A 22,141-nucleotide genomic window follows, 5' to 3' on the forward strand; every position below is an offset into this window, starting at 1 on the left:
ATGCATCCCCAAAGAGTCACGCTGAGTTTAAGAAGCAGATTCAGATCATGCAAGAAAGCAACTTTGCTCTCTTAAGTAATTAAAAAGCGTGTGATAACCCTAAGGAATTCTACTAGCCCCTGGAGTCAAGGCATGAGACTTGACCTCCGTAACAAGAGAAGGAATTATAAACAAGTGAACTTTCACAAACTGGTGTGGCAACAAAACAGAAGACAAACAGATGAGAGATCCTCTCTGGAAATGAGATCCTGTTAGTTGACAAGGTTCAAGAAAAGTGCTCTCACATCTGTCACAGGAAGAGAAAGTAAAGCAGGTTAATAAGTAAGCACAGTGAAATCAGCCTCTGACCTGTGAAATCACTCCACCCAAGATGAAGCAACATAAAAACAAAGAGAGAGAGGACTTCCTGGAAAACCTGACTCTCTCTCTCTCTCTATATATATATATATCTCAACATGGTACTAATTAGTTAATTAGCCTATTGCACAAGTAAAAAATAAATAAATATTTTAAAAGTCTGGGAGAACAAGGAAGCACCAGATGACAATGTTCTGTTCTTATCAGAACGAAAAGTGGAACAGCGTTGGTCTGACAAATTTACCTCTAATCTCTGCTAACAAAGTGAAATAAATACGAGGAGAGAAAAAAAAAAATCTCCCAAATGTCAGGAGAATAACAGAAGCATAGTAAAATGAAGCCATTTTAGACAACTCTAAATACACACATACAGGGGGTATCTTTTGGCACAGGAGCTGGACACCTGAAGCCAACAGGCTAACTCAGAAGATTTATTCTCCAAGCCCTTCCCCAGCTTCGTTGCCCTCCTCTGCACTTGCTCCAGCATCAACTACAGACAGCTGTTTCAGTGTAACAATCACTGCTGCAATCCAGCACCTAGAATTGTCTTTGGAACAGCTTGTTCTGCATTAGAAGTGCAGCAGTTGCCTTTCCCTTGAATTCCTTGTGCAGTGAAAACCCAAACAGTTTCTTCAAAGAAAACAAAACCTGTATTTTTCCTGATGTCTGTATAGTTTTGGGGCAAGTAGGTCTCTTGGTTTTCAGGTGTCTACTTGCAGTTAGGATTTATTTTTCCTAGGTATCACAAGAAGGCTTATATATGACAGCAGAGTATGTAATCTAGATGGCAAGAAAGCAGAGTGAAACATGAACCTGCGCACTGAAGAAACAAAAACAACCTGCTTCTCCACTCTGTTAATGAGGAGAACTGGAAAAGGGCCAGTGAACAAGAGGACAGAGGTGTCAAACAGGTCCCATATAATGAGTAACTATGTATACCATGAACCTGCAACTTGGAAGAGTGATGACTGAGGACACAAGTGTGAAATCTGAAGTGGCAAGGACGCAAGGAATAGGGGTGGTCAAAGCTACATGTGACAATGGAAGAATTGTCAAGAAAACCATTAAAACAGCCTGACAACACTTCTTTTTCACACCATACAGTGAACTCAGGGTTCACTGCCACAGAACACTATGGAGGCTAACAGCAGAAAAGGATTTTTAAAAAGGGACTAAATGCATTCATTAAGGCCAGGTCCACAAGGAACTGCCAGTTCAGAAAGTCCATACACTGCTGGAACCGTGTCAGAGAAAGACCTCTGTATACAAGCTTTGTATTTTATGCTTCTATGATCACCTGTTACTGGCTGTCCTCAGAGACAGGATAGCAGATTAAATGCTCTTTGGTCTGATTGCATGCAGTGCTTCTTATGGATCAAAGATCTGGATTCTGGCATCACTTAGAGTTTGGAAAGGTTAACTTAATAAAAAAGAAAAGGGAACACTTGAAAAGCTTGTATGCTTCCTCTGCTTCCTCTTTCAACTCTCCAAGATGTGCTCCTTAATCATTCAGTTTCCATTGCTGAATTAGCAACAAACCAGGATTTTTTAACAGCCACCAAAGGCTGCATTATTACTCCCAGATCCTGCCCAGTCCCCCTTATATGGCATTTCTCCTGACCCAGTTTCAACTGCAGGTTAAATGTGCCCCTACATTCAACTTTTTCTCTTCACTGAATTCTTGCTAAACTCATTTGTTCAGCTGCTTTATTTAGGGCATGAAACAGTTAAGATACTAATCTATTTTCCTCTGCTAGCTAAACCCTTCTCCCAGACCACTCATTTCTGTGTCAATACAAGACAACAGGAATCTACAGGAAGACTCCTTGTGGAGACAGGCTTGCCACACTGTCTGTAAACATTCCTTTTTCACTCAGAATTTGCCACTTTGATTTGATTTAGCCTTCCAGCCAGTCAGACCAATACATTTCTGCAGTACAGTAGAGTAAACAATGCAACACAGTGATCCTGGAGTCTGTAGCTAGACAGACTGAAGTAGCAGCACAAGTCAGAAAACCTCCTGCATTTATCTGGACACAGAGCAAGCTCTGAGACCAGTCATCACAGTTGTTTTTGCATGTAAAATGTGTGCACACAGACACATGGACTGATACATTCATCACTAACCCCCACTTAAGGGACCAACCATCCAAAGTCTGCACTTTGCCCAGTAAATGTGCTTTAACTGGGGGTGCTAGGTGCATCCAGGACTGTGCAGTAGCTTTACAGACCACTGCATGAGGACATGGCTATAGGTTCAAACTCAATCAAGAGGTTATGTTCCAGCTTGCTCAGTTCTCCAGACGATGCTTGCCAATCAAGATAACACACAGGCAGATTGTTTGGTTTTATCGCTCAGAGTGGAGTTTGGACCCAGGTTACCTGGAATGAAAAGAAGTTAAAGGAATGTTAAATAAATAAGACCTGGAGAAAGTTTGGACTTGGGCTTCAATCCTCTCTCATTATTTACTATATATTTTGTGTTAGACCTGCATTACTCTGCACTCTCTCATGGTTTTATTTCCTATTACTGTAAAATGAAGAGACATTAAAATAAGAGCAAATCAGAGCACGCTGAATTTTAGCAAACACTGGAAAAAAACACCAGAGAAGTATTTCTTAGTTTTGGCCTGTACCCAGGCTAGCCTCAGAGATGTTCTCAGGTCCCAAGTAGCACTGAAAAACAGTCTGGCCGTGACTTGGTTAGGAGGCTTTCCGGAAAATGAGACATGAAAAAAAAAGAGTCAGGTAATCTTATCTATTTGATTCCCACACATTCAAAGCAGAGTTTTTTTCACAGCCCACTTTACACATGTGCCAGTGTTAACAGGTGCCAGTATTTCCACCACTTTCACCAGTACTTCCACCATTTCCTTTAGAAAACAAATCCTGAGGCCTCAGGGTCTCTCACTTAAGGAGCACAGAATGCCACCCCAGTTTTCAGTCATCCTAGTTTTTTCCTTTGCTCACCTTATGGATTCATTCTGCTCCCACTGTTCTTTTCAGTGCTTGCACTACAGTATGATCTCTTTCATTACAGGCAGGTCTGGATGCTCCAGCCTGTGTTTGCAAGCTCTACACTACAATGTGTTTGCATAGGCAAGTAATGGAGCTCCTCTGTGCTCTGAGCTCAGCAAGGCTCACATAATCTATAGCCCAGGGCAGTAGGTACTGAGGGGGCTGCCGTGTGGCTTGCAATTAGTCTGAACAAGGGCAGACCCCACTCAGGTATTTGTACAGAAGAAATGCACACGTGCAGCTTCCAAGCAGCTGGAGCCACTGGGCAGCAGGACACTGACAACAGGGAGGGAAAATTGCCACAGCTTATACTGACATGCTACTGAGAAGAGAAGTCTCAACCTTGCTAAAACGAGGGAGCTTTCAACCCAAGCACTGCCTCTGAACTGGACTTCAAGTGAGTAATTTTTCATGTCACTCTTTTGGGTATTGTCACTCTTGCTTTGGGGATTTGATCAATGTTTGCCTCAACCACAAATGATGGGGAAGAGAAGAGCTCTCTCCTCTCCCTCTCCTTCTCTTCACCTTCTTCCACACTGCAGCTTCTTGATATCCATGTGAGAGGCTGCACTGCAACCTGCCCTCACTATTGTGACTGCTCTGTGCCTCATCCCCATATCTCCCCATGGCATTTCACTCTACCTGTTGTCCCCTCTTTGACCATTCTGTGCTGTTTATCATTACTCCTGTCTCCTCACAGCTCCTGTTCCCCTCCCTGTCTCTATCACATTCAAGACCCTTCTGTTTACATTCAGAAGTATCTGTTCTCTGCTTAATCCCAACTCCTTTATTCTTCTCACTTTCTACTCGTCATCTAACCTTTTTCTACAGATCCTACTACATTTAGAGCAAACACCCTCCTCCTATGTACCCAACAACGTTCCAGTCTTTCTCTTTAGAAAAGCAGCTGAAAATTCCAATTACCACCTATCCATGGTCCCACTTTGGCTGAAAAACACTGGTGATAAGTAAGCAGCTCTTTCTGTGCTAAGGCAGTGCTCAGTGTAAATTACTTTTCTTGTCATAAGAAGCACCCAAAAGTGAAACACAAACCCCTGCTGTTAACTGTATGTATTCTGCAGCCAACACTCATGAGGGGTAAAGGCCAATGAATGGAGCAGCTGAGGACAGCAGACCCTTCTGAAAGAGATCATTTTGCTTTTTGCAAGGGAAACAATAAAAGAAGAAGCCAGCACCTTGCAAAGGCTCACAGCTTTCAAACCCTTGAAGCATTTCCCGGAAACTGCACATAGATGTCAGTGTCTTTGCTGATCACAGTCTGCAGCTTAAAATTAATGAGATTCTGGTCAGGTTCAGAGCTCCTGCTCTTGTGTTCCTGAGTGGGCAACAGTGAAATTCAAGAGTTGTGTCAATTTGATAACGTGGGTTAAGAAAGCTTTGTAAGACAGCCTCTGTGCAGTGTGCTAGGACAACAACTCAGGATGTTAATTTGGACACTTAGTGTGGGACATTACTGTCTGTAGCCCTTGTATTTCCCAGACTCTCAGTTCTGACTTGTAGATATCCTTTCCTAGCATGTAAATACTGAGTCAGATGTTCAGACTCTGCTGCAGAACACACGTTCATCACTTCAGTTCCTAGTTCAGATTCTCTTCATTGCTGTCTGCTCTTACAAGACTGAACCTGACCTTTAGCCTGATTGAATAATGTCTTTCAATTACTCTGTGAGCTACTTGGGTGGTGGATCTGGTCTCTATATGCATTTGCAAGGTGGGATGTGTCTCTGTGATGCTACAGAATCAATAGTGACTTTGGAAGATGTGTGCACAGGCAGGCCCACAGGGCTTAAGTGTGCTGTTTAATCTTTACAAAATGTAAGGGCAGCTATTTCAAATTGTGAAGCTCTGAATAATTGCATCCTAACCCGACTGCCTACCAAGCACCTTCTCCTTCTTTCATTTCCATTTCTTACCTCCCTTCTGTCACCCAGAGTATCACAGCATTAGTTTTCACTAGGCCTGCTCAAAGACAACCTAAACTTTTAAAACTAAGTCTGTCTTACAGCTGCCCAAGAACAAAGTGCTTCCTATTTTTATCTTGAAGCTGAACTTTATTCCATGATCGTGTTCCAAGATTTTTGTATTAAATCCTAATGAAGCATGTGCTACTGATCAAGTAGCTGCAGGACCTTCTGAGTAACTCATTTTTTTCCTTTCTCATGAGTCTCCATCTTCCTAATGTGCCCTCTTACCACTTTGGAATCATTGGACTAGAGAAGCTTTCTCTCAAGAACAGTGATTCAATTCAAAAGCAACACACAAGCAGTGAGCTTCCTCCAGCCTTTTATAACACCAGATGACCTAAGTTTACTTACACCATACTTCAAAGCTGTGGAGACTCCCATTGCCACCATGAACAGGCATTCTCAATTTGCATAAAACAAAAAAAACCACTTGCAGGGACTCCTTGGAAAGACTTATTAGGTCAGGAAGTGCACAGCGGGAAGGCTGGTGTGCTGGACCTCTGGGCCTTCCCTCCACCTATTCTCAATTCTTCCTTCCAGTCTATTGAAAGAGGTGACAGCCCTCAGGAAGCAGCAGTGGCAATAAATAAAACCTACACATAATAGCATGATAGTGTCTTTGTGGAAATAGGCCAGACTGAGCATCAGTCTGTCTGGCACATATCCACTGTGTTAAAAGGAACAGGAAGGTGCCAGCTGCCCTGGCTGTCCAGTGCCCCAGAATGGCACAGCACCCCCCTGAGATGTCCAGCTAGAGACATCCATCTCTTGCATGCCTTAATCTGGGCCTAATTTCATCATGACATTGTGGGAACAGTGCACTGTCTGCTTTAAACAGCTGACAGTGAGAGAAGTAGGGAATCTCTGATATTGTAAAGTGCTGACAAACTGGAGATAACACAATTCTCCGCTTCTGTCACTAGAGGGTAGTGCAAGCCCTCAGGTCCGAGTCTCCAGGAGGAACTCTCCGTACATCTCCCTATAGGTCTTCACTGATTCTGTTTTTCCAGGCTCTGAGGAGTGGGGCCCAGCAGCATACGCTGTATGTACTGAAGACAAAAAGTGATTTGGAGAGATCTCTTTGGACCAGGGTTTACTTCTGCACCCCCAAATGCCAAACACACATTGTACAGTAGGTCTAAGAGTCTCAAACTACTGATGCTGCCTTAGACTTCCTCTCTGGTGTTCATTTAGCATTTTTTAATCTGTCATTCATTCAGCCAGAAATATTTTTAAGAACCTAATAAATTGTCATTGCTGACCTTCCCAAAACCTTGCTTTTCTCTTTGGTCTCAGGAGAATGTCTTTCCATTTCAAATCATGGCAGTCTCAAGGGAATTCAGTTTCTTTATGCTTGCATTTAGCATTCATCAAAGCACAGTTAGACAAGTTGAGAAATTTTCCCCCTGGAACTAGTATATTTTCCTGCTTGTGCAGGATTTATTGACACCCAGCACAGCTCACTGAGAGTGGAAGACAACCAGGCTGAAAAGTCCAATCTGACAAAACATCTAAAAGTTGGGAAGATAGCTATGAAGCCATAAATTGGGAAGAATATTTATCATCTGTGTCTTAAACCAGATGAATCCCTGGAAGGCATTAGTGAAAATACCAATCATGCATTAGAAAAGAAAGAAAAGTGGAGATCTAATATCTAATACTTTGTTGGAGGTCCCTTCCAGCCCAAACTATTCTATGATCTGATGATTCTCCATAGCTTCTATTTTCATGACCTTCTCCCTCACTTCAGAAGGTGATAAAGGAGCAAATTCAAACTTCTGCCCTCTCTTCCACTCCCTGCTCCCTCACCTCAACACAAACACATTTTCTCTCTCTTCTCTACCAGTAACTTGTCACAGAAAACACACCTGACTAACCCCCAACAAGGCAAGGAAGGCTTACACTGAAAATCTGTCTGTACCCTGCTAGCCACCACAACACTGAACACTGCTGCTGTTTATTAGGGCAGTGCACTTCATGAACTGGAGACAGAACTTATTTTACACAAAGACACATTCACCTTCCTCTCCCTTTGTCCCATATCTGCTTGCTGAGAAGTATGAAAACCATTTACATGAGAAGTACCAACTTTATAATGACTGCCAGTAAACTGCCTTCAACTTACATTGCCTCTATCATTTGATACAACTTCCTCCCTTCTTTGACCTTGCTTATTTTAATATAGAGGAAGTAACAGGATCTGCTCACTGGTGCCTGCACCAACCAGTCAAACTCAAAACAAGGGCCACAGAAGCAGAGTATGCTGGTAGAAGAGGTTTTACCTGGGATACCTCCAGCGCTCCGAACACTGGCATGGCCAATGCTGAGCCGCTCGTATTCCAGTTTCATGTTCCCAAGGTCTTCTCCTGAGTGTCCTTCACTGGCAAAAGAATTGGCCTCAATGCTTGAGCCTGGAGATCGTTTGGCCTTGCGACTGAAAATCCCACTGGCAAAGCGTTTTCCCTGCTTTGCACTGGCCTGTGCATCTTCTTTCTTCACGTCGCGAATAGACTCTCTGGATTTGGACTTATTTTTCAGGTCCATGTGGAGCCGGGAGAACAGTTTCTGAGGGCTCCGATTCAGCCTGTTAAAGTTCTCCAGAGGTGGATCAATTTCTGGGTACTCTTGCTCCAAGGTAATTAAGTCATTCAGAAACTTATTTAACCGTTTCTTTGACTCACTTGTTTCCTCCTTTTCCACGTTCCCCTGATGATCCTGCCTGTGCCGTGAAGCCCAGAGCATCACTTCGCCACGGGTTGCCCCTGCCACTAAACCATACTTAGGGTTAATAAACTTCCGAGCGACAGTAGAGGAATGAAGGCCTGGCTTCCCAATTCCAAGAAGGATTGGGTTAGCAATGCCCAGTTCCTTGTAGAAATTAACTTCCTCTGAGATGGCATAGAGCTCACGAAACTCAATGTCGAACATCTCCACATGCTGTCCTGTCAAGACTAGCAGGATGTTTCTGTCAATGTGGGATGAACTCCATGTGAAGCTAGGAGTAGGAAACAGAACCAGCATTAGATTTTTGGGTGCACCCTTGACCTAGACCACCTAACAATAGCTAAGATAGTACATGGGAATATGTAGCATTGGGCCATCTGCCTACAGGTCCTTGCCAAAATGGGTCAGGACAACTACATGAAGTTCTTTATTACTGTCCTTCGTTAGGCATGCAGACCAGATGTGGAAGAAAAGGCCCTAAAGCTCTGAAGCACACTTCACCCTTTTAAAGAAGCAACACTTTATCAACAGCACGAGTCTCCAGACTAAAAACCTCACTGAAGAGAACTAGCACAGTGGATAGTGGGGAGTTCCTTGCAGCATGGAACTAGCATGGGCATGTTCTGTTCTCCCAGGTGCAGCTCAAAGGTGCTCTATGTCAACCCACCCCAGTTTCTACAGATGCCACAGAGATTACAGAGGCTGGGATAACAAAGGGGATGACATGGGAAGAAGGCTCTCAAGCAAAGCCACACGAGCCATTCTTGACACAAAGAATGTAGTTTTGCCTCAAGCAAGAGCAACCCACCTGTATGATCCAGTGGCCACCTTTTCACCATCCACCATCAGGAATCGAGATGCCAGTGTACCTCTGATCTTCCCTGCTGGCATGTAGAACCCAACTCCTGTCACAGAACGTATCCGGATATTCTAACAGGGAGGTGAAAAGACAAAATGTCACAGTAAATAGGGCAGAGAATTAGATAATTACCAGCTCCAAGTCTTAACATGTCACTCACATTATCTCACTACTTCTACAGCTCATTTTCTACCAGCCACCAGAAATCAGAAGGGCTGCAGAAAGGAAAGCACAGTGTTGTAAGATCTGCTGTTACCCCCTGCCTATGCAAGTCACTCCTCTCCATTGCTTTATAGCCCTGTGCAATGGGTCAGCATCTTTGTAACCCTGCCAGCAGCCTTCAGCTATTCATCTTAACCCACTGGCAAGACAATGCTTTCAAAATCAAACAATCCTCCGCCTCCAGTCCTGTGCTGTAGCTCACAAGGCCCAACCCAGTTCAGGGGAATGAATCAGAGGAAGCTCTGAGTCACATCAGCACTCTGAGTCCTGATCCCTACTCCACAGCACCCCTGAGCACTTCTCCAGATTACGTTAGCAGGACCACAAACCCAAGGAATTTCACAACACCTGTGCCCTGCAAAGGACACAGTTACTTGAAGAGTAACGTATGAGACAGGTCTCTGTTAGGTCCTTTTTGTGTTTGTGTTATGATTCCTAGCAACACATGGCCTAACAAAACTAGGCAAATTAGAAAACTGAACAACTTAATTATTACAGAAGAAAGGCAGAAACAATTCTACTGCTCAAAATATAGATGTTTCATGTCTGTTTTAACAAAAGGAGAGCCCTGACCTTTATAATTTTTCTCAGGACTCCCAACAGTTACAGTGGCCACCCAGATTCCTCACCCTTCAATGGAGAGTGAAAAAACACAGAACTTTTTTTTGAACGAGTCCTGTAAGTGTCTCCACTGATGTCCTGAATAGATCAGCAAAGAATTTCTGAAGAAGAGGAAGGAAAAACTTTTCATGAAAAGAATGCAAGTAGTTAGAAAAAGATAATACCTCTTTCCAAACCTCCCACCCAGCACCCTCTGGCCAGCAAGCCTGCAAGTACTCAAACAAAGGACTGCAATGCACAGGGAAAACACAGATTTAACATTACATGATTTTCAACAACAGATGTGTGCCTGCACTTACTCAACGAATACTGCATAAGAAATCACTGGACAGGGGGTTAACTCTACTCCTGGATCCTGCCTACAGGAGGCTGGATTGCCAAACTGCCTAACACAAAACACCCTCCACTCCCCACCACCCAAAACATCGATTGTCAGTGTAAGTTCAGAGCAAATTATCTTGTCACTGTGACACACAAATTGAGACCATTTTCTCCATTCCACCTTCTGCTTCTGTAAGAATTGTTTACCAATGAAAAGCTAAAAGGTATTGTGATCTGGAGTAATAAAGCCAGGGTTAGGAGTCAGATAGTCCCAAGTGCAACCACAGTTCTGACACTGTTCCCTGCAAAGTTCTGGAAAAGTCACTTTGCCTTTGCTGCATTCTTCCCCTACCTGCAGAGCAGGAGAGTCATGCGGATTTGGCTAATGTTAGCACAGCCTTGGATCCCACAATGAGCCAAGTCCTATTATTATAAACCTCACTGACAGCTTAAATATTGATAGGCTATAGAAATCAGCATGCAGGAATGAGTGGTTATAGGAATACAGATTGCCTTCAAAAAGCATTTTTCTGAATATAACTCTTACCTTTTGAATCTGCTCCCATTTCCCATTTTCCCACTAAAGTACAGCAGTGGCAGTACAAATTCTGACTAACAGTAACTGATGATATTAATATTTTGCATTCTTCTGTTACTCGATCTGTCCAGAGTCCTGTGTGGGCATTAGCTAATTAAGGCTCCAAAAGTATTATTACCCTGTTTTAAAGAAGAGAAGCCTGAGAGAGAAAAAGGTGAAGTGATTTGCCCAAGGCCTAGCAGTGAGTCATATGTGTGGGATGCTGACTGCAGGTTGGGCAGAGCACAGGAGAAAGGGTGCCCCTTCCAGTATTTGGAATCACATTTTAGTTGGCTGACTGATCATCCAAAAGATTTTTTTTTCCCTTGCTGAGTAAAGTTGGATATGGGATTTGCCAAATCATGGGGTATTGACTGCAAGTGACAAAAAGGGCATTTGTTCTTCAGGCAACAGCTCTGACATTTCACACACCTTTGTGAATCAAGAAGTGTGTGAACAGAAAGCTTCTTGGCGTGTTACAAGTGTGTAGTTTATTGTGTTTGCACGTTCTATCACCTTCTTGTGGTGGAAAGAAAGCACACTTGAAATCCTGCAGTAACTGAGCTACACATGACACTTAGAAAGGCAGAGAGGAGACAGAACCAAACAGCTGAACACATCAACCTCCTTGAACAAAGTAGGCACAGCACTGCATAAATACATCTTCAAATGCAGAAAACAAGCACAAAGTCATATAAACATCCAGTCACTTAACAGGTTATTTGTATAATGCTTTCTGCCTTGAAGGATCTTGGAGCATTTGTAGACAAAATATCAAGCTGCACAAAGGAGGAACAAGCTTGGGTTCACGTACTGAAGGCTCCACAACAACAACAGAGGAAAGATGAATATAAATGAGGTGAGATTGCAGTCATTTTGTGGGGGGGGACTCCTGTTACAGTAATAATAGACATTTTGGGTAGAGGACCAGTTAGTTCACCCGACAGAAGTGACCCCACCAGATCTGTATTCTGGCAGAAGGTTTGTCATATCCTAGCTGATGAAAGCTGCAGTCTGCATTACACGTTTCCTTTACCGAGGCTTGCACCACTCCTCATCTCAAGCAGTGACTAATGTCTCCCTGGCAGCAACTTAATACAAATGGGTTAACAGTCAAGCCTGACAAAGCATCCTAATAAAAACAGTGAAGGAATCTGTCTGTCTTGCTTTATTATGACACACATTTAAACCTCACCCTGAATCCACAGAAAGTTCAATTGGACTTGGTTTAGAAAGTCAGTAATAGCCTGTGTTGTGCCTGAGACTCAGTTGTCACTTCACAGAGCCAGTCAACAGTGCTCACAAGCAGGGCTTGAGATGGGGGGGGATACACAAGATAGACCCTGAAGGGAAATATATTTCCAACAGTGAATCCTGTGTGTACCTTCCCTCTTAGAACAACCACTGATACATATGTTTCAAAGCAAGCAGGGATCTTTATTTCAAGCTGGGATGGAACAGCCTCTATAAACAACAGAGGTAAAATAGGTTAAGGAGAGGCAGCAGACAAAATCAGTAGCTGGTGTATGACGGTGACTCAACAGTCCTTTATATTGGCCATATTTTTCAAAATGTGGAGATCCCCTTTCTGTCATCCACAGAAAAATCAGATCTGTTCAGTCACCAGAATCTGTTGGGAAAGCCTCTGCCCTTTGTTTTCTTGCATGACTGCTTCACTTAAGCACAGGGCTGAGGAGCATGCCCATTGTTTCCCCCAGCCCTAGATGGAAGTACCACAGAAGGCAAAAACAAGAAGAGAGATATGGCATTCATGTGGCCAGGACCACAGTAACAACAGTAAAGGAATTTTTTTCTTATTCATGGTCTGTAAGATTCTCATTTCTGACAATCAGACATCCAGGTCAGAGAGGTGGGGAGTAGGTACTCATCTTGCACAGGCAGACAAAAGCAGCCATGATCTGGAAGTAGTCATGAAGTAATGCAGGGAAATACTGTGGACTTAACCTATATCTGCCTTGAACTGGTTTGGAAAAGGCAATGCTTGCTGACAAAAGAGTAAAACTTGCAGGTATTCAAGCAGCAAGCTGGACCTCGTCTGCCAAGGTCATTACTGGGTCTTATTTATTTGGGTCTTTGCAAAAAGACTACAAGTAGCCTCCAATAATTCTCTAACAGGTAATTAAAACCACCAGCAGCACTGTATCACACAGCTTTGCCCTCACTTGAGTTAGGAATCAATGAGTAAAGACATGAAATATTGAAATTAAATTCCTAAAAATTCTTAGGCAGAAACTTTTAAGAATTCCTGAAGTGAGGTGAAGAACTTCTTACAGGTTGGAAAAATGAATGTAAAAGTTAATATGAAGGTGAACTTCCTCCACATAACTCATTCCCTGGTCTTGTTTGGGGCTCTCTGTCTTTGAGCAGGAGTGTCTGTTACTAGAGTCTTAGTTAGAAGAAGCATGGAGAGAAAGAGAACTCATCTAAAAACTGGTGAGAATACTCACCCACAGGTCAACAACAAGATGACTTTTTGAGGCTATGAATTTTGTATCTATGAGAAGCTTGATTCGTTGTGATCTCTGAAGAACTCTCTTGTGTCACACATAACAGAAGTCTGGCAAACCATGTCCTGTAGGCTCAGGAAGCAATATGACTCATACACACACTCTTACTAACATGCCAGGATGAATGTGCCAATGGTTGAACATAAATGTATTTCTAGTGATCTCTGGCCTTCAGAGAAAAATTGAGGTTTTTCTCATTTCATGCTTGGAGTCAGTAAAGAACTTTCTGTCTTTGCAGAGTGAGGTACTGTCTTCCTGCAGCAGTTTCCCTCCTCTGAGACTGTCAGCAGATCATACTTTGCCATCTCAAAATGATAAAACAACCAAGAATTCAGTGAAAATACCCAGCACTGTGTGTAGACAAAGGTCCAAATCCAGTGCTGACAGTAAATGTCTGCATTGGATGAACAGGGCAATGGAATCAAAAAGGCATGAATTACAGAACAATCTGAGCATCTGGTGGTGACAGAATACAGAACAAGTATCCTCACCCTGCAGCATTGACAGCCCATGGTAACGTGTCATTTTTTTCTCCTTTTTCCCCAGGATCAGAACTTGCCTCTAAACCTTAAGGTACATCCCAGACTGCTGCAATGTTCTGAGAAAAAGCCATTCTGTAAGTCTTGCACAAACTTTCCAAAGGAAAGGTGGGAAGAAGGGCAGAAAGGAAGAGTATGCAATTATTTTGCTGACAAACTGTGGCCCACGATGAAAATCTTTTAGAAGAAAGCAAAATAGTTACACAAAAAAAACAATGTAAGGAGAGAATGTTTTCCCTGTTGCTGAAAATCTGTAGAATAAACTCAGACATCAAAGCAGATGTCAGCAGAAAGATGTCATAAATAAGAAGTGGATGAGTGATAGAGTTAGGTGCTCGCAAGTTTCTCATTCTCTCTCAGCAATTCCAACATCCTCTGTGACCAAGCAGTGTAGGACAAAATGATTCTACCTGAAGAAGATCAGAGGCCCAGCTTGCTTACATGCTTTGTATCTGGCTCTTAACAATAAATGTTCAAACTGAAAGTTTGATAGAAGTTCAGAAGTTCAACAATAGAAGTTCAAAACATCGATGAGGTGGGGATTGAGGGAGTCCTCAAGGTGAAGTCTTAACCCAAGGAATCTTGAGCAAGGTTATCTAAAGCCTGGTGTCAGGAGAATCACTGTGTGATGATTTCTGCCATACTGACCCAGTCAGGCTCTTAACAATAAATGTTCAAACTGAAAGTTCGATAAAAGTTCAACAATAAAAGTTCAAAACATTGATGAGATGGGGATTGAGGGAGTCCTCAAAGTGAAGTCTTAACCTTGCTCAAGATTCCTTGGGTTATCTAAAGCCTGGTGTCAGGAGAATCACCGTGTGATGATTTCTGCATACTGACCCAGTCAGTAGCATAAATACATCCAAAGCAGCCTCGGGTGGGATACCAAGAGGCCATCTTCCTTGAGAGGCAGATGACCTGTTTCCCCTTACAGGAAGACCTTTCCCAGAACTTCCAAAGTCCCATAGACAGAAATAAACTGCACTGACCTTAATAAGATTAACTAAAGCCTTAACCATACTGAAAAAGAATACAACAGCCTTTAGGGGAATTTAAGATACAAGCATGAGATATCTGAGAAAAGAGGGGGAAAATCAAAAGGACAGCACGCTGGGTTGGAACTATGCAGAAGAATGAACAACTATGTCAAAGAAGGATATTAAAAATTTCTCAGTGGACCTCCTTTAGCTCAGCTTGTATTTGTACTTTTTTCAGTTGAAGAAGTCTAGCGAAAAACATGGCAAAGGCGGGTGTAAAAGAAGGGAAGCACAGAAGAGACACAGAAGAGTTTTCTCCTGCTTTTGACTGCACCAGTTTGAACTCTGCCTCTTTGGAAAGAGTAATGCAACTAAACTGCTGCAGGATGTAGTCACTGTTGTCACATGTCACCACGATGACTGGTTTTGGTATGTGAAGTTTGTGGAGATACCTACGAAGAAAGAGGTAAGAGGAAGAGCAGAAAGGGGACACTTACTGTTTAAAGGCAGAACACAGACAAAAAGGAACTGGCCTCTTCAACAGCATTCAACCTTTTCTAAAACACCAGGGCATCTTTTCATTCACTCTGTCCACGAGTTAAAGTATGCAGCACTGAAGGCATTATTCCTGCACATGATGACATGGTGAGAAAAGTACTGGGAAACAAGTACCAGAGCAAATGGTACTACTGCTGGGATTTCACAGATGTGTACCAAAGAGACTCAAGCCTAGGCCACATCATACTGCTGAAGCTTGAAACAGGTCTAGTATAATGGTATCTGTCTTGCTTTCAAAGACACGAGAGGAAAGGAACTTCCATCTCTGTTCTGGAGAAAGATGAGAAAGCTGCTCAGCTGGATGTCTTTTTTGATGAAGTCCAGAAACTCAGAGCAGAATGGTAGTTCACAAGAGCACTGTTCAGATATATGCAAGTCATTTTCTTCCAGATTTAAGACGGGTCTCTTAAAATGGTTAATATAAGTCTCTATAATCTTCAGAGCTTTTTGAGTTTTGGTTGTGCTTTTTGAGGAAAAAAATATTAATTTTTATGGAAGATCTGCACTTTCTCCAGGCAAAAAGGCACTTTGGTTCTTTTGCCACTGCTCAGAACAGTTAGATCACAAGAAGGGCAAGTCTGGCACCCCATAGTTTGTTCCCATCCCAGCAACTCTTTCAGTACACAGAATAAATCTGTACTAATGACAGTGAACAAAAAAAAAAAAAAAAAAAAACATGAAAAAGCAAGGAATGCGATGCTAACTGTGAGCACACAAAGGAATTCAGTCTGTATGTAATGGAATGAGATCCTACTGAGGCTGCTTCTGCCAGCCAAGCCAGGCTGACTTCTCTGCTGTGCTGCACACACTGTATGAAGGCATATTCTGACAGGGAACTTTGGAGCAGCTATGGGCCTCAGCCTCTTATGTTCTCAGGCAAAAGAGGACTACAAGCTCATTCACCCCAAGATGACCACTGCTGCATAGGAAAGTCTTCATTTCACAGAGTGTATGTGTCCTGTAACTGGGATCCATGCAGACAGCAATTCAAAATGCTACTCCAGCTCTAGTTTGAATCCTTGCATAGGAGACTCCTAAGAATTGCCTGAGAGAATTTCTTCTGAAACAGGATATTTTAGGTCAGAGGAGCCAAGAAACTACACAGACCCTTGTCTCACATGAAAGGCCAAAAAAATCCAAATCTTTCTTTCCTCTTCCCTTTTGTATTAGCAGGATGCTCTCTTATCCCTCTGTGTTCCATCAACACGTAAGTGCTGTGGTGTGACTTGTAGAGAGGAAGAAATGTGTTTGCTTGTGCAAGTGAGTTCCAAGATTCATTACAACTGAAAAAGGCCCCTGGACCTGCAGGAGATAGTGGTTCAGTATGATCTTACCCGTATCTGCAAGTCACTGAGGTCAAGGCACCTGCACATTTCCAGGAAGAGCTTCACACCCTCCTCATCTAGGATAATATAGACTGGGATCCAACGCTTATATGCTGCGTCAACAATATCACGGAAGATATCTCGGTCTGTAAACACATCCATGACCACTGCAATAATCTGGAAACAAGAAGACAGTAAACAGACAACTGAATAAAACATTAGGAACTGAAAGGGAGGCCCATCATAATGGTGCAAAATAAAGGGGAGCACTGATACCAGGATATAGGAGAGACAAGAGTACAGAAATGTACATGCCCAAGCACTACCAGTTTGTAATTTTCTGGCTTAGCTCCTGCTGCACTTTGAAAGGAACTTAATAAACGTCTTTGAGAGTTCTTCTTCTAGGGTAAGATGATGTATTTCAGCAGCCTGAAGAACACCAAAGCCAGATACTTAATTTTTCCTCTGTATTGTGAAACTTCTGTTGCCTTTGTAAGGATTCACTTAAACAAAGAACACTGAAAACAGATTGAAAAAGAGTGACGGACACATTTCTAACACTTAATCAAAAGGTAAGTGATGGAAGAACGAACGTGCAGATCAATCAGGGCCTGAATCTTCAGTCGTGGCACGCAGTGCAGACAAAAAGAATTTTATTTACCTTTATTCCCAATTCACTGTGAGAAGTCTGCTCTCAGGGCTGGCTTCCTGAGGAATGTCTTAAGGAGATCAAACATAAACACCTCGTATTTGTCAGTAAGGTACTGGAGTAGGTGTTCCAGAGTTGGAGGAAAATGCTGATTCTCTCTCTTCACATGTACATTTTTTCTGGTATAAAAGTAATCCCTCTTTCCAGGCATAGATTTTACATAAAAACAAAAGGTTGTGCTGACATGACAGACAAGCCTGAACATTTATAGGATGAGTAACAATAAACCCAAGAAGGTTACGTCCAGATTTAATGCTAATCTTACATGTTTTGTCATTCTCTCCCTTTCTCTATCTTTTACACCATTAGAAATATCAATTCACTTTCCTGCCTGAGTTATTCTCCCCATTTGAAAGGTTGTGAATGAGGAAGACTTCTGTTTTCCTAGTCCATCTGGAAGACACCACTTTGCCCAGGTCAGAGCTCTCATGCTGACAGTATGCTGGGAGTAGAGGTGCCTAAATTTTAATTTCCCAGGTGCTGGGGTCACAGTGACAAGCTAAACTGTACTGGGGACTGCATCTGGGTCAAACAGTAAGATTTTCTTCACTTGAAGTTTGGAAGAGGTGTGACTCAAGTTTCAGGAGTCGCCTACAGAAGGGGGAATAATTCTCACCAGGGACCTGTTTTCTTTGAAAAATGCCCTTGACCAAAGTGCTTCTGGGAAAGCGATGCCACAGTAAATGTCCCCTGCTGAGTCTTTTCCTGTATGGCCAACAACAACCAAAGCTCTGCTCCACCAGGCTCCTTCTGTCAACAGTGCTTACACAAGCTTTTCTTTGCTAGAAAATGACAAAAAGAGCTGAGGTGTTTATGCTCATCCTAATACAGGTGAACTATGGTGAAGCTGCATTATACTAGTTCCTCAGTAACTTCTGCTAGGCAGAACTAGATTTCAGGTCCTCCCTTGGTTCTCACTGCCCAGCATAATGCAGCAAGGTGCAGGGACTATTACCAGAATTTTGGAGAATCAAAATACAGTGAACTTGTGCCACTTTATTCCTTAGCAACTTCACATGCATGCAGATTATGATTAAAGGCATGAGAAGTTCATGCATTAATTCAGGCTCCCTCTCCCCTCCATACATTGTGGTATAGATGTATTTAAGAGCAAGAATACCAGGTAATATTCATTTGAAGAATATCCACGTAGGGAATTGATCAAGCATAGATAGCAGAAGGGTGAAGTTTTCTTTCTTCTATCTGCAATGACAGCAGAAACCACACAACCTCCTGGGCACACCACTGATTGTTAGTACTGGCTTGGAAACATGAAGGGATGGTTCCCTCCAGGCTCTGGGGTCCTGTGTCAGTTCAGACTTCTAAAGAAAACTGTGGACTAAACCCATGAAAACTAGTTCTGTATGAAAAGCAGATGAGCTGCCTTGCAGATGAAACATCCAAGCAAGTAAAATGTGCAATGGGCAACCCCTCTTGTTATGTTTGCCTTTTCAAATGCTTGCTACAGCTGGTGATCTGTCAAGATCATGCAGCAGCCTTCCCAAATACAGCAAGTCTGAGCATGAGTATCTACCCCTGCAATAAGTTTTCCCCATTCCTCTACCCATCCTATGGATAATAAACTTATCTGTATGAACCTTAGGTGTGCCTGGCTCTTCACAGGCATTTGAAGATTGGCAAGCATTAACTTGCCAATCTAATTGCAGCAAGGGAGCTTAATTAACATATGTTTGTAAAACCCTGATGATAAACCACCCACAGACATGTGCCACATAATACTAGTATCAGTTTAGACCACCCCCTTCGCCCCACCCTTCCCCCCCCAAAAAACCCAAACCCCAAAAGCAACAAAACCCCACCCTCATCTGCTGAATAAAAAACTGCTACCTGGAGACTTTTTCAGCTCAGCTGAACACAACAGGTGTAGTTATCTATGAAAGGGGCCATTAAACACTCAAACGGCTGTTAAACATGAAACCACCTTTGGGCTGGGAGGGGCACAGTTCATCCAGTCAGGGAAAATATAAAAATCTACAAAGAAATTAATTATTTAGGTGCCAGGCACAGCTATTGAAAGACCAATTTCCCACTCCTTGCACAGTCTACTGTAGAGGCATTTGTAGCAGTGCAAAGAAGACGTGAAGTCACACCAAATCAAGAGTGTATGAATTGTACAGCTTCTGGCTCTTCTGTATGACTGGCTCACACCAGTTGCTGACCAGGATTATGGGGTGTGCATGTACTTCTGTAAGCAGGCAGCTGAGGAGATCACCTGCTGGACTAATGCCTCTCTCAAAGTTTTGTGTGTTTCCCAGCAGATTTGGTTTTAACAAACCTGACAAAGTTGTGTGTACAGGCCATGCTGCAGCAAAGCAGGGGAGCAGGAAGGAGGAAATAACTAGTGAATTAGAAAACATCAAAACTAGAAAGCAGCAAAACCAAGAGTAAGAATGAAGTCTCTTACACTTTTATCCCATTTCCCTATGAGGGATGTTAGCTCTGAACAGGATCTTTTCCTGGGTGATCTTCCCCAGAAACCTCACTCATACCTAGGAAAAAAAATCATCCTTGCCCTTACTTATTCAATGCAAGCTCTTGGAACATCATGGCTGGTTTGTTTTCTTGCCAGAGGTGCATATCACCATTAACAGTCTTTTCCAGCAGAAGATAAATAGGAGGAGCAGCCACATAATATCTGGATTCTGGCTACTTACAGTCCAGGATGGATCGGTCAAGACCACAAAAAAATAAACCCAAAAAACATTCCCCTGTAAACAACTTCCTGCCCTATGCTTCATGAGGGATACCTGCACATACAAAAGGGGTGGCTGTAACAGCATCTTGATCTGCTTTCCCCTGAGCCAGAGAATCATAATGGGACAAGACGAAGCCATGTAGAAACCCTCGGTTTGGGGATGGAGGGGTGGATTCAGGGTGTTAACACCATCCTGGGCACCAGCTTTGGCAAACCATAACACGACTGGCAACAAACCTCAGGGAAAGCCCTGCCTGGTGGACACCAACCAGGCACACTGCTCCCGCTTTGGAGGGGACCAGCAAGGAAAGCCAGGCTGTGCCAGGCTCCCACCCCCCTCCACCCCACATGTGCCCTCAGCCCAGGTGTGAAGGCAGGGGTGTGAAGGGGTGGCCTGTCGAAGGCACCCACTTCGTGTGGTGGCCAGGCCCTACCTTCTGGGCCTGCTGGATCATCTCTCGCACCACCTCCTTCAGGTGGGGTGCGTTCTCCTCCTTGCGGGGGTGAGTGAAGAGAACCACCCGGCTGATGCCCCGGTAGAAGGTCTTGTCGGTCCAGCCCAAGTCCAACGGGGGCACCTCCGTGTCTGAGCACTCGGGCCAGTAGGCCAGCGACAGAGCCTCGCCGCCGGGACCCCGCACCACCTTGCTGCCCTCCCGGGGGTCGTCATATCCCCGCCAGCTGCCCCGCAGAGCCTGCAGCTCACGACTGGAGAGAAAGTCACGGAGTTGCTCCTTCCTCAGCGCCTCCCGGTAGGCCGCCTCGCCCCGGGTCACCAGCACCTCCAGGGCCCGGCGCTGCTCCTCGCTGTAGTAGAACCGGGGCTGGGTCTCTGTCACCTTCTCGTTGACGTGCGACTCGTCCAGCAGGACCACCTGGGACTCCGCCATGCTGCCGGCACCCGCAGCGCCGGGAGGCTGCGGAAGGAGGGAAAGGCAGAGCCGGGACCGCCTCACCTGGCCTGCCCGAGCCCGCCCCGACGGGTGGGGCGGCCACGCCGCCCTGTGCCGGCCCCTCACGCTCCCCTGCTCCCTGGGGACGAGGCCGGCCCCTCTGTTTTATCCTTATCCCTCTCCCAGAGCCGTGTGGGACCCCGGCCTCTGGGGGACGGGGTGGCTGTCCGCTGGCATGGTGGGCACAGAGGTTCCTGACCACAGCGCTTGGAGGAGAAGCAGGCCTGAGCCTGCATTTTGGGATGCAAAGGCAAAAGGCTATTTAAGAGGGTTTTTACCCCCTTTTTCAGACGTGGCAGCCACCTGAGGGTAGCTCATGGGGACGGGGCAGAGCCGCCATGGTAGCTCCATGCAAGCTGTAGTCCACCAGCTGTAGCTGGTTGTTAGTCAGGTGTCTCAGACTGCCAGAGCAGCAGCAGCAGCCCAGTAGTTCCCGAAAAGCAGGAGGTGAATGCCACGTTTACAGAGGGGAAGATGATGGAGTGATTCGCCCAAGGCTGCCCGGCATGCTAGTGTCAGAGCTGGGAATAAACCAGCCCTGCGCCCAGTCTCTGGCTGGGAGCTTGAATAAATACCCCTGGCTTGACACACGCGTCCCAGCTGAGAGATTATGGGCAATGATGTTAAATTATAGTTTTTTGTATGGTATGTGAGAGTTGCTAGGGGCCCTAATCAGGATTCAGGCCCCACTGTGGTTTGCAGTGCATAGAGAGGATTAAAAAGCTGTGCTTCCTCCTTGCAGCCCAGGGAGAGAGCTGGCAGGGATGAGCAAGGAAATAGGGATAAAGGCAAGGCAGTGGTGAAATGCAAACATTCAGAGGCATTTGCAGTGCTTTACATACACGATTAACCCTAAGTGCTCACATGCACAAAATACCGTAGGGGCAGAGGTGCTGAAGCTGCTCTTTGTCTGGTCTGTATGAGCAATCACCTGTGTTCAATGTGAGTTAGCTTAAAAATAAAAGGATGAGGTTGGGCACCAGAGTGCATCCTGTGCTGTTCCTCTCCTTGAGGTAGAAGAGAGAAATTTAATATTCCAGACTGTAATCAATAGCTTTTCCTACCATGAAATTCACTTAGAATTTGAAACTGCAGTTTGCAGATGTCTGCTCCTCTGCCTATCAAGTCTCCTTTAAAAATTAATTTTGATATA

At 44.1% G+C, this 22,141-nt stretch overlaps 1 protein-coding gene across 1 annotated transcript; it reads right to left on the reverse strand.

Annotated features, from left to right (window-relative positions):
* Nucleotides 1-2,674: 2,674 nt before the first annotated feature.
* On the reverse strand, nucleotides 2,675-21,015 carry FAM83F (family with sequence similarity 83 member F). The gene is made up of 5 exons (XM_054386995.1): nucleotides 20,470-21,015; nucleotides 16,620-16,787; nucleotides 8,892-9,013; nucleotides 7,642-8,354; nucleotides 2,675-2,739 (listed from the first exon to the last, which is right to left on the reverse strand). The coding sequence occupies exons 1-5, from the start codon at nucleotides 20,923-20,925 to the stop codon at nucleotides 2,675-2,677; spliced, it is 1,524 nt and encodes a 507-aa protein (XP_054242970.1). The 5' UTR covers nucleotides 20,926-21,015.
* Between the last annotated feature and the right edge of the window lie 1,126 nt (nucleotides 21,016-22,141).

This window comes from Indicator indicator, chromosome 14 (assembly GCF_027791375.1).
Source record: "Indicator indicator isolate 239-I01 chromosome 14, UM_Iind_1.1, whole genome shotgun sequence".
Classification (NCBI taxonomy): domain Eukaryota; kingdom Metazoa; phylum Chordata; class Aves; order Piciformes; family Indicatoridae; genus Indicator; species Indicator indicator.

Bases quoted from the DNA above. Each gene is read 5' to 3' on its own strand.
- FAM83F (XM_054386995.1), bottom strand. From the start codon at position 20,925: ATGGCGGAGTCCCAGGTGGTCCTGCTGGACGAGTCGCACGTCAACGAG. The intron at 8,355-8,891 runs GTGGGTTGCTCT...TCCTACTCCTAG, and splicing joins GTGGCCACTGGATCATACAG to CTTCACATGGAGTTCATCCC. The intron at 2,740-7,641 runs GTAAAACCTCTT...TTTTCATTCCAG, and splicing joins GAGCGCTGGAGGTATCCCAG to GTAACCTGGGTCCAAACTCC.